At 45.1% G+C, this 13,229-nt stretch overlaps 8 protein-coding genes across 8 annotated transcripts; 1 reads left to right on the top strand and 7 right to left on the bottom strand.

Annotated features, from left to right (window-relative positions):
- Positions 1 to 324: 324 nt before the first annotated feature.
- N7447_008235 (Zn(II)2Cys6 transcription factor domain-containing protein) lies at positions 325 to 2,968 on the bottom strand (the record flags this gene model as incomplete). Its single annotated transcript, XM_057232497.1, has 2 exons — positions 325 to 2,744; positions 2,839 to 2,968. The coding sequence occupies 2 exons, from the start codon at positions 2,966 to 2,968 to the stop codon at positions 325 to 327; spliced, it is 2,550 nt and encodes an 849-aa protein (XP_057082039.1).
- Positions 2,969 to 3,587: 619 nt separating this feature from the next.
- On the bottom strand, positions 3,588 to 3,841 carry N7447_008234 (uncharacterized protein; the record flags this gene model as incomplete). Its single annotated transcript, XM_057232496.1, has 2 exons — positions 3,588 to 3,721; positions 3,784 to 3,841. 2 exons carry the CDS (start codon positions 3,839 to 3,841, stop codon positions 3,588 to 3,590), a joined length of 192 nt encoding a protein of 63 aa, XP_057082038.1.
- A 683-nt stretch (positions 3,842 to 4,524) lies between these two features.
- N7447_008233 (uncharacterized protein) lies at positions 4,525 to 4,784 on the bottom strand (the record flags this gene model as incomplete). Its single annotated transcript, XM_057232495.1, has 2 exons — positions 4,525 to 4,666; positions 4,744 to 4,784. 2 exons carry the CDS (start codon positions 4,782 to 4,784, stop codon positions 4,525 to 4,527), a joined length of 183 nt encoding a protein of 60 aa, XP_057082037.1.
- A 172-nt stretch (positions 4,785 to 4,956) lies between these two features.
- N7447_008232 (uncharacterized protein) lies at positions 4,957 to 5,283 on the bottom strand (the record flags this gene model as incomplete). Its single annotated transcript, XM_057232494.1, has 2 exons — positions 4,957 to 5,136; positions 5,179 to 5,283. 2 exons carry the CDS (start codon positions 5,281 to 5,283, stop codon positions 4,957 to 4,959), a joined length of 285 nt encoding a protein of 94 aa, XP_057082036.1.
- Positions 5,284 to 5,470: 187 nt separating this feature from the next.
- Positions 5,471 to 5,821, bottom strand: N7447_008231 (ALDH-like protein; the record flags this gene model as incomplete). Its single annotated transcript, XM_057232493.1, has 1 exon — positions 5,471 to 5,821. One exon carries the CDS (start codon positions 5,819 to 5,821, stop codon positions 5,471 to 5,473), a length of 351 nt encoding a protein of 116 aa, XP_057082035.1.
- A 73-nt stretch (positions 5,822 to 5,894) lies between these two features.
- N7447_008230 (uncharacterized protein) lies at positions 5,895 to 7,111 on the bottom strand (the record flags this gene model as incomplete). The annotated part of the gene is made up of 2 exons (XM_057232492.1): positions 5,895 to 6,887; positions 7,010 to 7,111. The coding sequence occupies 2 exons, from the start codon at positions 7,109 to 7,111 to the stop codon at positions 5,895 to 5,897; spliced, it is 1,095 nt and encodes a 364-aa protein (XP_057082034.1).
- A 2,288-nt stretch (positions 7,112 to 9,399) lies between these two features.
- N7447_008229 (uncharacterized protein) lies at positions 9,400 to 10,695 on the top strand (the record flags this gene model as incomplete). The annotated part of the gene is made up of 5 exons (XM_057232491.1): positions 9,400 to 9,663; positions 9,731 to 9,914; positions 9,964 to 10,136; positions 10,215 to 10,314; positions 10,391 to 10,695. The coding sequence occupies 5 exons, from the start codon at positions 9,400 to 9,402 to the stop codon at positions 10,693 to 10,695; spliced, it is 1,026 nt and encodes a 341-aa protein (XP_057082033.1).
- A 595-nt stretch (positions 10,696 to 11,290) lies between these two features.
- Positions 11,291 to 11,542, bottom strand: N7447_008228 (uncharacterized protein; the record flags this gene model as incomplete). The annotated part of the gene is made up of 1 exon (XM_057232490.1): positions 11,291 to 11,542. One exon carries the CDS (start codon positions 11,540 to 11,542, stop codon positions 11,291 to 11,293), a length of 252 nt encoding a protein of 83 aa, XP_057082032.1.
- Positions 11,543 to 13,229: the final 1,687 nt, after the last annotated feature.

Raw genomic sequence — 13,229 nt, 5'->3', positions numbered from 1 at the left:
TTTCTGTAGCTGTATACTCCGTAATAGTATACGGAATCAAACATTACACATACTGGATTACATCTTTCAAAACCTTTAGTTTAATTTGCCTACCATATTGGGTATATGGTAAACCCCGACTGCAGGCTGATCTTCTCCGTATACCCAGCGGAGCCGACTGGCAATTCGGTGCCGATCGCGCGGAGCCGATCGCCAAGACCTTACGGACGAAGCTCCATGGGGGAATTACTAAAGATATCCATGAATCCTTTTTTCATCACGGAAATCAAGCAGTGTTCAGTATCCTATTAGATTTAAAAGAGGTGGTCTTAGCTTGTCAAAAAATTAATTTCGGCACTTATTCAACGATTCGGATAGTACTATGGAAATAGCCTCAGCCATCCCCGACTTAGCACCCAGGAATCGGAGTGCTATAACACAGTTCTCGAGTCGTGTAATGCTCGCCTGAAGCGCCCTACTCTCATGATCAAAGACGAAACGTTGATACTTCTGTAGCTTTTCTGTTTCCTTCAAGTGAAATATTGAAGCTTTTGAAAACGCCCTAACGAGAAGCACCGTCCAGGGTTCAGTCAAAAGTGGGCTTTCATTGACTGCGAAGTGAAACCCCGGCAGTTGGTTTAACCCAAGCCCCCCAAAAGGCCGAGGCGTTAGGACAACTGCAAGATCTGCTAGGTCGATTGAGCTTTCTTTCCGGATTTTCATTACCAGGCAGGTGTTTTGACGCTCTACCATGGCGTTTTTGCAACCAAGTCTGTGCATATCCACGAACTCAATCAGGTCGGCAAGCATGAGTGAGCCAAGATGCCAGGGGATACCAATACAAGGAAACCAGCTCTTAATCCGCGGAGGGACTGAATCGTAGTGCCCCATCAGGTCACGGAATAAAGCCCCGTGTGTCTTCAACCAGTAGCGATACACAGTTAACGTGTGTTGAATAATCTCTTCCACGGCTTGGCTGCGCTCGGAATTTCTCAATGATTTCTGAAGATATGAGATGTAGCGGAAGAGAAGCACCTTGACAGCTGCTGATCTGGAAACGGCTCTGGTCACAACCTCGTACGGCAAAGGCCAACGCAGGGCTAATGGCTTCTCCGAATCCTCCTGGGCGTAGAGGTCAAGTTCCCATCGACTACTAGAGATCTGGCTCTGAATATGATTTTGAACTGCTTTCTGTGCAGCTTCGTGTTGACATTCTTCATCGGAAACAACGACGGGCCGCTCATTCATAGATGAAGAGACCGTGTCAAACATGATTGCAAGCCAGTACAAGAGGCCGACCGTCCGGGTCTCTTCCGTGCTGAACTCATGAGACACCTGCTCCTCTATTTCGAGGCTGTGAAAGCCTGCCTGGCGCGCTTTGAATCGGTGTTTGAGCGCATGTATTTTGCGAGCCCCTCGCTCCATAAACACGGGCGGTCCCGCCTGATCAATGATGTTCATGACCCGTGAAAACGTTGAGTTCAGATCTGCAGTGGTTTGCCTCTCCTTTGTACGTGCATCGGAATAGTTGTTCGACGACGGCTTCTGTATAAGACCGAAAATCAGCTCAGCGAAAACCACCCTAAAGCACTCCACCTCGGAGACATCTTGAAGCGCCTGGTTTGCACATTCCCAAACGGATCGATGCAGAGTTTGCCCAAATTCATCGTGTAGTCCTTCCTCTTTATTTACCAGCCAGTGACCATCCCAGCGCCGTCCCCCCTGGGCCCACTGCGTGGCAAACGTCATGATGGATAACTCGAGGGCCTTAGAAGCAGCTCGATTTTCAGATGCAGTGAGATGAATCAGCTTTGTCAACTGAGCAGATCGGTCAAGCTGTTTGATACGATGGTACATGCGGTTTGACCATGATACGCCCCATTCAGGCGTTATTTGCCCTCCTAAAATCCTACTCTGGCGGATGGAGAGGTGCTCGTGCCGCCTCTGTTGCATCTTGTATGGGCACGTATCTTCTGCCAACCAGCAACTGAGGTTGTTCTCTAGAACATCATGGTAGATTTGCAGAAGGCTCTCAGATATGAGTAATCTGTTAGAATTTTCCATAGCAATATGGCCTGCACCAAATAAAGATAGTGGCACGAGAAAGTAGTCTTGCGAGTTGCTGAAATCTTTCCGTCTTTTTTGCCATCTCCACAGTTCGCTTTGGTCCGTCTCGTCCCACTCCGAAGATATGGAGCCAGCGGGATTATTGTGATTGTACAAAGACGTTTGGGAGGTATCAGGAATGACGCTATGTGAATTAAAGTCGAAGTGGCGAGAATCGTCAGAGACGGAACCGGCCGTTTCTAACTCCATGAGGCTATCCAAACTGTTATATTCGAGCCGATCCACGTGCTGATCGTCAGATATAGCTATGTCGTTCACTTGTCTAGAGTCCCCAGGGTGCGAACAATTCTCGTATCCTGCAAGAGCCCCGACGAGGTTTGGATGGCCAATAGGAAGAGAGGCAACAGGCGCAGATATCGCATCCCAACCAACCACGCTATTTTCTGGGAGAGGCACATGTAAAGTCTCTTTGGATGAATTTTGGCAAGTCATCATAGAAATGGGTGTTACTGACGTCTCGATCTCATTCTCTGGTAAATGAATTCGCTGCCTTTTGTCCCGGCGTCGTTCATCCAGTCCAATGTTTTCAGAGCGCGAAAAGCTCTGCCCGTCCGTTGAATGATGACCTTGGCCCCAGTGAGGGTTTAGACCGCAGATTTTGTTTGTCTTGATGCAGTACGAACATGGAGAGATCAGGCCTAAATCTTTGAGTTGAGTCTTAGCCAGCTGTTTAGATTTGCGTGGGAACACCGGAAGGAATTGATGGGGCTGTCAGAGAAGCGTGAAACGCACCACCCTGGATTCCGAGATGAAGCAATTCAGCTTCCATGAACACGGCATTGCCGCTATTTTGGAGATATCCATCACAGGCTTTCTTGGCTTTCCTGCACTGCTCGCAGGAGTGATTTTGACGTCTCTTCATGGCTGAATAGATAATCAAGGATTGTAAAAGGACTTCTCGGTGAGATATGGACTGAATATGTTTAAAGATGAGGGCCCAAGATGTTCATAAGCCCCAACCAGAGCAAGAACTTAACCTAAGTCCGTGCACACCGTGTGCGGGGTTGCGGGGTGCCCAATAGGATCCCCGAAATGCCCAGCGACCAACTTTGTTGAAATACAATCTTAGTATATTAGTCGATACAATTCTTAGAGTCGCTTCCGCCCGCTGATTCTCTTTCCGCGGATAAAACATGAGCGTTAATAATCAAGCCAAAGGTTACCACCGGTAGTAGTGATTGTTTTGCATGGTTCACAAAGGACACGCGTGCTATACCGAGGAACGTTAGCAGAGCGGAGTGACAGTGTCGGGCCATGATATATGTGAGCTAGGCGGGTAAAAGACCTAGAAAGCCGGGCAAGGTATGTAGTGAAGAGAAATTCAAAGGTAGAACATATAAAATATATATTAAAATATTGAAAGTGGTAATATAATCGTGCCAAGCGCCCAATACACCGTGTGGTGTATTGGTGCGCCCCACTAGATTCAATCTTTTCACCAGATTCAATTTTTCAATCTATTCAACCAAGAAAACCACTATTTACAGGTAACCGCCCTTAGTATCAATATACCAATTTGCACCATTACTTTCTCTTGCCACCATTGAAGCTTGATGCTCAGCCTCAGCTAAATCCCTCTCTAATTGAGCCTGGGCTTGCATTTCCAAAAGCTTGGCTTATTTTGCTTGTAGCCGAATTAATTTCTTAGAATTAGTATCCTGCCTTTTTACCATCAACCTATTTGCGCATATAGGTGATAGTATGGAGTTTCGAGTACCAAGAATCGATTTCCCATTCCTTGGTTTATATTTCCTTCCGATTTGTGGGGTTAAGACTTCTTAAACTCTCTTTGGTGAGATCTAGTTCTTAGGATAAGAGGGTATTTACTTCCATGCTTCGTTAGATATGTCGTTTCATGCGCTGAGAAAGGTGTTCGATTTATTCGAGGTCATTGATAAGCTTAGTATTAAGCTTATTAACCCGCTGAATTGTATCTGGCGGCGAGTTTGTGACTGAACTTGATATATCGGGAGGGGGTGATGGGGTAAAAATCCTAAGGGGGGACCCTTCTGATTCGAGGCCCTTTTAACGTAAAGGACCAAGAATAACCTCTGGATCTAGGGGGTAAATACCCATAGATTTAAATGAGGATCTAATGGTTCTTTGGGTAAATGCTTACTCCCGAACGCCTTAGATAATCCTGAAGAAATCCCGCTTTTTACTAGCACTTCCACCCCACATAACAGCCTTATTATTAGCGGTACGATAAAAATGCTTTAAGCATTAGAACGCTTAACAATCGAGGGGTTAACAGAGGTGTGTTATATGGGGTAGGAAATATACTGGAATAATATTTTTCTCGCCATGAAAGTGTGTAAATTCGATCGTCGTGTGTGATCCATGATTATCCATTAAAAGAAGCCGAGGCCTCTCTTTTTAAACCCGAGAAATAGTAGCTTCGTGAAAGGAGAATAGCTATTAAAGGGCTGTTTTATCATTAATCCAGCCCTTAGGCGTAGGCTTAATTCGAAAATTAGGCGTAGTGATATTTTCATACCACTCCACCATATGTGTACTACCCTTTAGTAGAAACCAAGGTAGCATAACCCAGCGATCAGCACTAATACATTTAATGCATGTAAGAGACTCTGCTTAGCCACCTATAGCGATATTACTAGTCGTACGACTAGTGACTACCTTACGAGGCTTCCCTTAGTTAATTTGAAACCCAGTTTCATCCTAATTATAGATCTCGTGAGGTAGGAATTAGTGCTCCTCCATAACCCGGGATAGGCTATTATACTAAAGGAATAAAGGGCTAAAGGCCTCGCTATTAATCCTAACCTTCTCCTTAGGTTTCTGGGTGATATAATTAAGCTCTGGGGGTAGTCTTTATAGGAAGCGGTATACCTAGTTTCCTCCGACAGTTTGGTTTAAACCCGCCATTTTTAAAAGGCGATTAGCGGCCTTTTCTATGAGATCTGGGGTAGGCGATGTATATGAATTATCTAGGTTTTTAACCCAGGTAATCAATACTCTTTCTTGAATTTGATTAAGAGTCCTGGTTGATTTAGCGCGGTCGGAATTACTCTGGCGACCGTGGATTCGGCCCCTCAGTTAGTGGTATGAAACATTAAATTCTCGGGCCAATTTAGCGATATTGGGCTTAATTAATTCACGGACGGTATTGAGAGCTTCCTGGATTCGTTCCTCGGTATTTTTGATTTGGTTTGACATCGTGGTGTAGTATAAAATTGTATGGGAAGGTGATGAAATGATAGAAAAATTGAATCCGGTGAAACAAATCTAGTAAACTAGCAGACGTTAAGAGAAGTGGCAAGGTTAATGCCGGTGCATATTATCGGGTTTCAACAAAAAGACATGCACAACATAAAGAACACATCTGATTGCCGTCCTCAAATATCTACCTGGGTCCAACGTTCATATTGATAGTGATGGTTTTGGATTCCAGGTAGCTTTTGAGAGCCGCATAGCCGCCCTCACGACCTCCATTCCCGCTTTCTTTCCAACCTCCGAAGGGAACAGTGATTGTTGGAAAAAAATTTGAATTTATCGCCACAGTCCCAGACTCAATTCGTCCTGATACTCTCAATGCACGCGCAATATCGCTTGTGTAAACACAGGCAGATAAGCCATAGTTAGTATCGTTTGCAAGTCGCACAGCTTCATCTTCAGATCTGAAGGTTTTGATTCCCAACGCTGGACCAAAAATCTCTTCCTTCCAGACAGAGGATTCAAGCGGAGGGTTCTTCATTATTGTTGGTGCAACAAAATTGCCATTAATTTCTCCACCCGTGAGAATTTTGACTCCATCTTTCTTGCCTTGCTCAAAAAAGGGCCCGGACGCGCTCTGTCTGCAGGTTATCGGCCAGCGGCCCAAGAAACGTTCCTTCCGCCAAAGGGTCACCCATGGCATCCTTGAACATCTCGAAGCGAGCCTTTAACCCCGCCGCAAACTTTTCAGCGATATCTTCATGGATGATAACTCTTGTCGCAGCAACGCAGATCTGGCCGGAGTTGATCAGAAAGTTCTGTGAGGAATTCTCAAGCGCATTTTCAAGGTCCGCATCAGAAAAGATGATTGAGGGGGATTTACCCCCAAGTTCGAGAGTGACACGCTTAAGGTTACTGTTCGTCGCGGAGATCTGGACTTTACGTCCTGCCGTCACGGAACCGGTGTAACTGATCTTTTTTATGCCCATATGAGAAGCAAGTAGCTCCCCTGTCGACCCAGGGCCGGATATAATGTTGACGACGCCAGGGGGGAAACCAGCTTTATATACTAGTTCCCCAAATGCCAAGGACCCCAGAGGTGATTTCTCCGATGATTTGAATATAAATGTGTTTCCAGCTGCAATAGCAGGCATGACCTTCATGCAAAGGAAAGCCAAGGTGGCATTCCATGCGGCAATACCAGCGCAGACACCCAAGGGCTGGTAGCGCACCAGTTTGAAACGTCCATCGTCATCTTCTGGTTGCATCTCTCCAGGAAGCTTATCGCACCATCCGGCGTAATACCGGACAATGGATCCTAAGGTTGCGCCGAGACGAGCAGCAAAGGCAGTTGGCTGTCCCATTGCAATGCTTTCAAGCTTCATTAGATTAAGATATTCTAAATCGAGCAGATCGGCAAGTTTCAGCATGATCTTTTGACGCTCGCTGCTGGCCATCTTGCCCCAACTTCCCTCGAACGCAGATTTGGAAGATGCCACTGCATCGTTGACGTCTTCTTCCCCAGCACAGTGGACGTCGTTTGTAACAATAGAGTCATCGCTCGGATTTCGAACCGTCCAATACTGGCCTGATTTGGCAGAGATGTACTGAAGCTGTTAGTAAGCTACGATGCTAGGAAAAGGGGACAAACGGCCAAAGCTTCGTCAATGGCTGATTTGGGTGCGGATATCTGAAGGATGGGGCTTCGCGTATGCACCAATGGGCTTACCTTGTTGTTAATGAATAGCTTTGTATGAAAGGCGGCGTTTGGAGCACCAGTGCCATCTCCTGGGGAGAAGGAGGAGGGGAGAGAGGGATTCGCGGGCGCCATGTTGTGATTGGATAATCTTTTCTAAATTTTGCGTGTCAATTTGCGTGTTATTTTCGATCATATCATTCAACTCATTTGCTGGTGGACAGGCACCTATATTTATCAAGATGAACCAGCTCCTCTGCAAGTATCAGTTTGGGGCCAGCCATCCGGCAAACTAGGTCGGGCCCGATCATGATTCATCACTCTAATATTGACTTGATCGACCTAACTCCAAATCCTCTTTATTAGGTCACCACCAGCGCTTTTTCTAAACGCATCAGGCTACTCCACTTTGTTAGTAATCTTCCCTCCAAATTATATCAAGAAAAACCTTATGATTCAAGATGATGGCTCAGATGACCGGAAAAGGCATCAAAACCCCGGCGATTCCTCTAATATCCATAGGAATCCCGATGGATTCCCAAACAAACTACGTACTATTCCGTACGGTTCTGCACTGTGCGAAACGCAATATATGTGTCCCTTCTTTGATTGTGGCCCACTCAATGATTGATCTGCGCCAAGGCCTTGACAGTGGGTCCATAACATAGAAGTAAGCATTTCGGATTTGGTTAATAAGCATTTTACGCCAGTTGAAAGTTTTAGGCAGGTCTATACCATTATTCCTGGGATCCGCTATTTTTTCTTGTAGCTGATCAAAAGTGTCTGCGTATGGTAACCCCATTGGACTTGCGCTTTATATTCTGCATTGCTGGCGTTGAAATCATCATTATTCGCCGTAGTGAGGGCAGAATAGATGTCGCCACCGGTCAGCGCCATAGAGCTCCTCCTGATATATATTCCAGGGGTGAAATAACATTTAGAGTTTAGTTTAATCCAAGCGTAACGGATTCTTCCGACCCCGTTTTTTTATAATCGCAAACAGCGTTCCCCCGGATGGGGCGGAGCCTAGACCTCTCTAAAATCACAAAAACAACAATTTCAACGGGCATGATGGCTAACTACGATATGCACTTTTTTATGATATCCCCTTTCAACGGTTAGGTAGTCTTCTGGGAAAATATCCTGTTTCAACCATGTATTCCACCTTTGTGTTCGAGATAGGCCTATCGCCACTCAGGTCACGCCGAATTAACAACCTGCTTGACTTATATACCAGGTAAAAAGACATCTAACATGCAAAATCCGACTACCTGAGTGCATTTGAGTGGCACTGTTGTAGTCTAAAGGGATCATTGACTGTTTATTCTACTTCTGAGAAAGTACAAAAGACTATACTATATATGCGATATGAGGTCTCAGAGGCTTGAGAACCAGCCTAGTTCTTCGTATAGTTCCGGAATGGATTATTTCCGGTAATGCCGCATGCTTCCTGACCTGCACAAGCCTCATATCATGGCAAGTACTGCTTCGACACATCTTATGGTATTCCCGAATCAGATAGTTGATGTGCTAGTTACGGTACAAGTTCCTTTTGATGATTCGGGTCTGGTCGAACCCGCGCTCATATTCTTTTGAGTTCTTCACAATAATCTTCAGAGGAGCTGTGGAACGAGGAAGATCCTCTAAGGGCTAAAGAATGTTTTCGGAAGCATGAGGCCACTGGAAGAGATTGGGGGCCCTTTGACAGAGTGCTTGCGGGTACCCATGGTGAGAAATGCCAGTTGGGAGATAGAAGCTCGTTGGTAGTAGCGGGTGCTGATATGGCGAGAGATTGATGCAGAGTAAAAAATCGACACACCTCGGAGCAGAAAGAGTCACAGCTTTATAACCTACACTGGAGGAACCCCTTCGGCTGGATTTGTACCTGCATGGGGCTGGAATTGACTTTATATTTTGATATCTCGGCTACGGAGTAACTTGGATAGCCTTGGAGGCGGTGGCGGCTTATGGGAAATGTGAAATGCACACTTCCAAGATTGGCTAGTGTATCAATAATAATTATTACAATAATAATAGGTGAGCAATTCAATCAGGCAGGATGGAGGCGTCATTGTCGCCTAAAACCCCCTTTCTAATGGGTATGTATATCTCCGAACCATGCATACCTTGCATACACCGGAAAAATAAAATAAAAAAATGCAACGTGGGCCGTGCTTGAGGGTACTACATTAGTTATAGAGCGGTGTAGACAGCGGTGCTAATTTAGGCATCCAGGTATTCAGGCATATATCCCCACCCACCTGAGCGCTATGGGACTGGCGTTCGTCCGGATTTAAAAGTCGGGTATTCGTTAAATCCGGGTTCATTATAAAAAGTATTTACTATAACTACTTATACTCACGCTTAACATATTCGCCAACCCCGCAGCCTTATAGCCAAATTCCTCGAAAGACCTACTCAAGATGACTACATCATACCTACTGCCTGTCAACACCTTGGTACTTGTTACAGGTGCTAATGGCTTCATAGCGTCTCATACTATCGACCAGTTGCTTCAAAAAGGCTTCAAAGTTCGGGGCACAGTTCGTACCCCCAAGCCTTGGCTCAATACCTTTTTTGATGAGAAATACGGCAAAGGGCGCTTCGAAACCCAGGTTGTGACAGATCTCGGGGATGCCCAACAACTGCAAAATACAATGCAGGGGGTTGGAGGTGTGATCCACATGGTCAGTTCTATACACAGCCGTTCAAGGAGGCCATGATTCCAAGTCTTCTGATCATATTTGTTAATAGGCATCTGATCTGACTTTCAGTTCGGACCCCAATGCCGTCATTCCCTGGGTGACGGATGCTGTGCGCAAGGTCCTCGAAGTTGCATCTCGGACTGAAACCATCAAAAGGGTTGTTCTCACTTCATCGTCACGAGCTTCCTATACGTCTTTGCCCGGTAAAACCAAGGGTCTTCGCATAGACGATAGTAAGTATCTCACGTCTGGTAAAAGGCACATATGTTAACTCCTTTTCAGATAGTTTCAATGATGAATCAGTCAAAGCAGCATGGGATCCAACCACTCCGGAGAATGCCAAAGCTTTTACCATTTATTCTGCGTCTAAAACAGAATCCGAGAAGGCCGCATGGGCATGGATGAAGGATAACCAACCCCATTTCGACTTCAACACGGTGCTTCCCGACTTTAATGTGAGAATTTGCAATCGTGATCATGGAAAGGCCCCAAACCCCAACTTTTATTGACCAATTGTCTTTGCATGATTTTAGATCGGAAGGGTTCTTCATCCAGAGATTGGTGGCTCGACCATGAGCTTTGTACGCAATCTTCTCAAAGGAGATGCTAGCGTGATAGGTTTTGTCCCTCCCCGTAAGTTCCATTAGCTCTCTTTCTTTAGTCATTCTGTGGAATCCTTGAACATTATCTAACATTTTGATCTTTGCAGAGTGGTATGTGGATGTTGAGGACACCGCTCGTCTCCATGTCATCGCGCTACTCAGTCCCGATGTGAAATCCCAAAGGCTCTTTGCCTTCGCAGCATCAAAGAATTGGACAGACTATGTTCAAACTCTTCGCAAGCTACGACCCGACAACAACTTGATCCCAGAACCTCCTGCAAATGAAGCACGGGATGAAGCAGATGTTGTTCCAGTCCAAAGATCCGAGGCTTTACTTAAAGAGTACTTTGGCAGGCAAGGTTGGACTCCATTTGATGAAAGTCTTGCAGCTGGTATCGAAGGATTGGTATAGAGGTGCGATGAAGACTTCTGATATGTATCTGAAATGAGGGGATTAATCAGCATTTTCTAGGGTATTAATCCTCCTGCATGGCCTCTGCATGGGAAACCACACACAACAATAAATACCAGATCAGTCCGCGCCTCATGGTAAATTGCCGGATTCTGTTAGTTCAATTGAATTAGCTATACCAAAATCCTAATTAGCATAAATAGAGGACGAGCCCTGGAGTGTCTGAAATGGCTTCCACGACTGTATTTTTGTTGAGGCAGCCTTACTGCCTAAGACAGATAGGACCTTTGCTCCCCCACCTGGTTGATCTTCCTTCCCCTCTCTCCCTTAGTCAACAGATCAATTTAACATATGGAAATGAGCACCACGTGGAACATCCCTGACTACCGAGGTGCTCTTATAATGTCTCGGCTTATATTAGCTACGCGCCACACCCAAGCTGCGGGGAAGGGCGGGGAAACCAAGATGCCTTGTTGTACAGTGGAAGATGCTCAGCTATGGAGAAGTAAGATGGCATCATGTCTATATGGCAGTCCGAATACAGAAAAGAAAAGGTCGTTGGTCTAGTATCAAGAGCAGCTGACAAGGACTAGATCTAACCGAGCATGTTTCCTTCTCTGAACTTCCGCACAACAGATTCCTCATTGACTGAATTCACAAGTATTCCATCCGCAGTCGCCAGCAATCCACCTTCTGCCTTGTTAACCTCCAGATAATTCCCCTCCCAGTTGTATATCACATCCTCATGGCGCTTCTGGTCGCTAAAGAGAAGTGCCACACTCTGGGCTACAGCATCCGGTTCCTGAACACCGACACCAAGCCCCTCAATAAAAGCAGCATCAATCATGCCAGTTGCTGTCCAAGGCGCAACAGCATTGAGTCGAACCTTCCCCTTAAGTTGATACCCTATCCCGCGGATAATCCCTAGAACGCCATGTTTCGCGATCGTGTGTAATCACCAATGCTGAAATTATGGAACGAAGCCGTAGAAGCAGTGACTACGATGCTGCCCAGTTCACCAGATGCACGATGTGGCGAATTCAAAGAGGATTCTCCATACTCAAGAGTTCGCAGTAGATTCCTAAGTCATTCACGACTACTTATTGCCCTGAGGATAGGGGAAACTAGATAGCCCATATAGTCAGCTTATCGCGTGCGTAATTCGACCGTGGTGGAGACAAAGTGTCAATTTGAATACCGGAGCCATATACATACCCCGGTCAGTTACAGTACGAAACCCCCGAAGATCGGATACAAGGTAATTTTACCTTAGATCTCCATAAACGTCGGTCCCATATAACCCGACCAAAGTGCATTATTGACTAGTGATTTTGGAGCTTGAGATACACCCTATATCGCAGGACACAAGAAAGAGGCAATGACAACAGAATGCAAGAAAGAAGGCGATGGAGGTAACAGGCAGAGGCAGAGGTATAGATTAGGTAGAAATAGGGAATTGACACTATATATATGCCAAATTTCAAGCCGAACAGATAACGATAGAGGGAGAGAAGTGATAAAAAGGGAAACAAAGCAATTCTTGATGGGGCGGAAGCAAAGTGGAAGCAAAAACACGATTTGCAAATATATATAGCTGATGAATCTAGTTTCTTATACAGAGTACTGGATACAATTTCAAAAATTAGATTCAAAGGTATGTGAAAATAATTTGTCAGATCCTCAGGTATATCTTACTAGTACGGAGTACTGTGGACACTCATTTGACATTATTCAACAGGTGCGTCGCTGTAAGAAAAATATATATATAATCTATGCATCATCTTATAGATCCAATAGGATAAGTATCCTGCAGAACCGTAGACCCTGATATTATGAAGACCCTGTACAGAGCGGTTCCCTTTTTTATGTGAATGTGGATCGCATTAAAGCTAACACAGCAATGTCATCTAGCTAACTAGACATGATCTGCTGAAATATCAAAGCCTATAATATATTGTGGGGTGCAAACAAACCTGACTAACCCCGGTTAGGAAGCATAGTCTACCTGTCCCCGATCTAACTGTTGCATCTTGCTTGCTTAGTTCGAGAATTCACGATGTTATGACGCATAGAACTTCTTAGTAGTGATATATTGGTTGTACATAAGAAGCGGCAAGACCCGAGCACTAACACAGAATAGGAATGCCAAGAGAGGAAATCAAGCACATTTGTCAATTAGGTAGTAATAGTCCTAAAACTGTAGGAGTAAATGATAGAAGAGGATATGTACACTCAGAGTTTGAATTTCTCCTTCTTTCCTTACATGATATCCATCACGCAGGGATAATTTTCACGAATGTTCGCTCGTATGCCAAAAATGCTAAGGCTGATCGACCCAGGCATTCTGCTGTTTGGGCGAAGGCCTGCAGTTTGCGAACTATTTCCTTTTTGACTTGAAGGCATTACAGTATCAACTGATCCAATTCCTGAAATGCGACCTCAAATTGCGAACTGGTAAGGCATAGTTTTATTAGGCGTTTAACCCTTAGAATGTGCAAACCATTGCTTGCATTGTTGCATCAAAGAACTATTAA

Source organism: Penicillium robsamsonii (genome assembly GCF_028829455.1).
Source record: "Penicillium robsamsonii strain IBT 29466 chromosome Unknown utg000005l_segment0_segment0, whole genome shotgun sequence".
Classification (NCBI taxonomy): Eukaryota; Fungi; Ascomycota; class Eurotiomycetes; order Eurotiales; family Aspergillaceae; genus Penicillium; species Penicillium robsamsonii.
The sequence above is the reverse complement of the archived record's forward strand: the minus strand, read 5'-3'. Positions and strand labels throughout refer to the sequence as shown.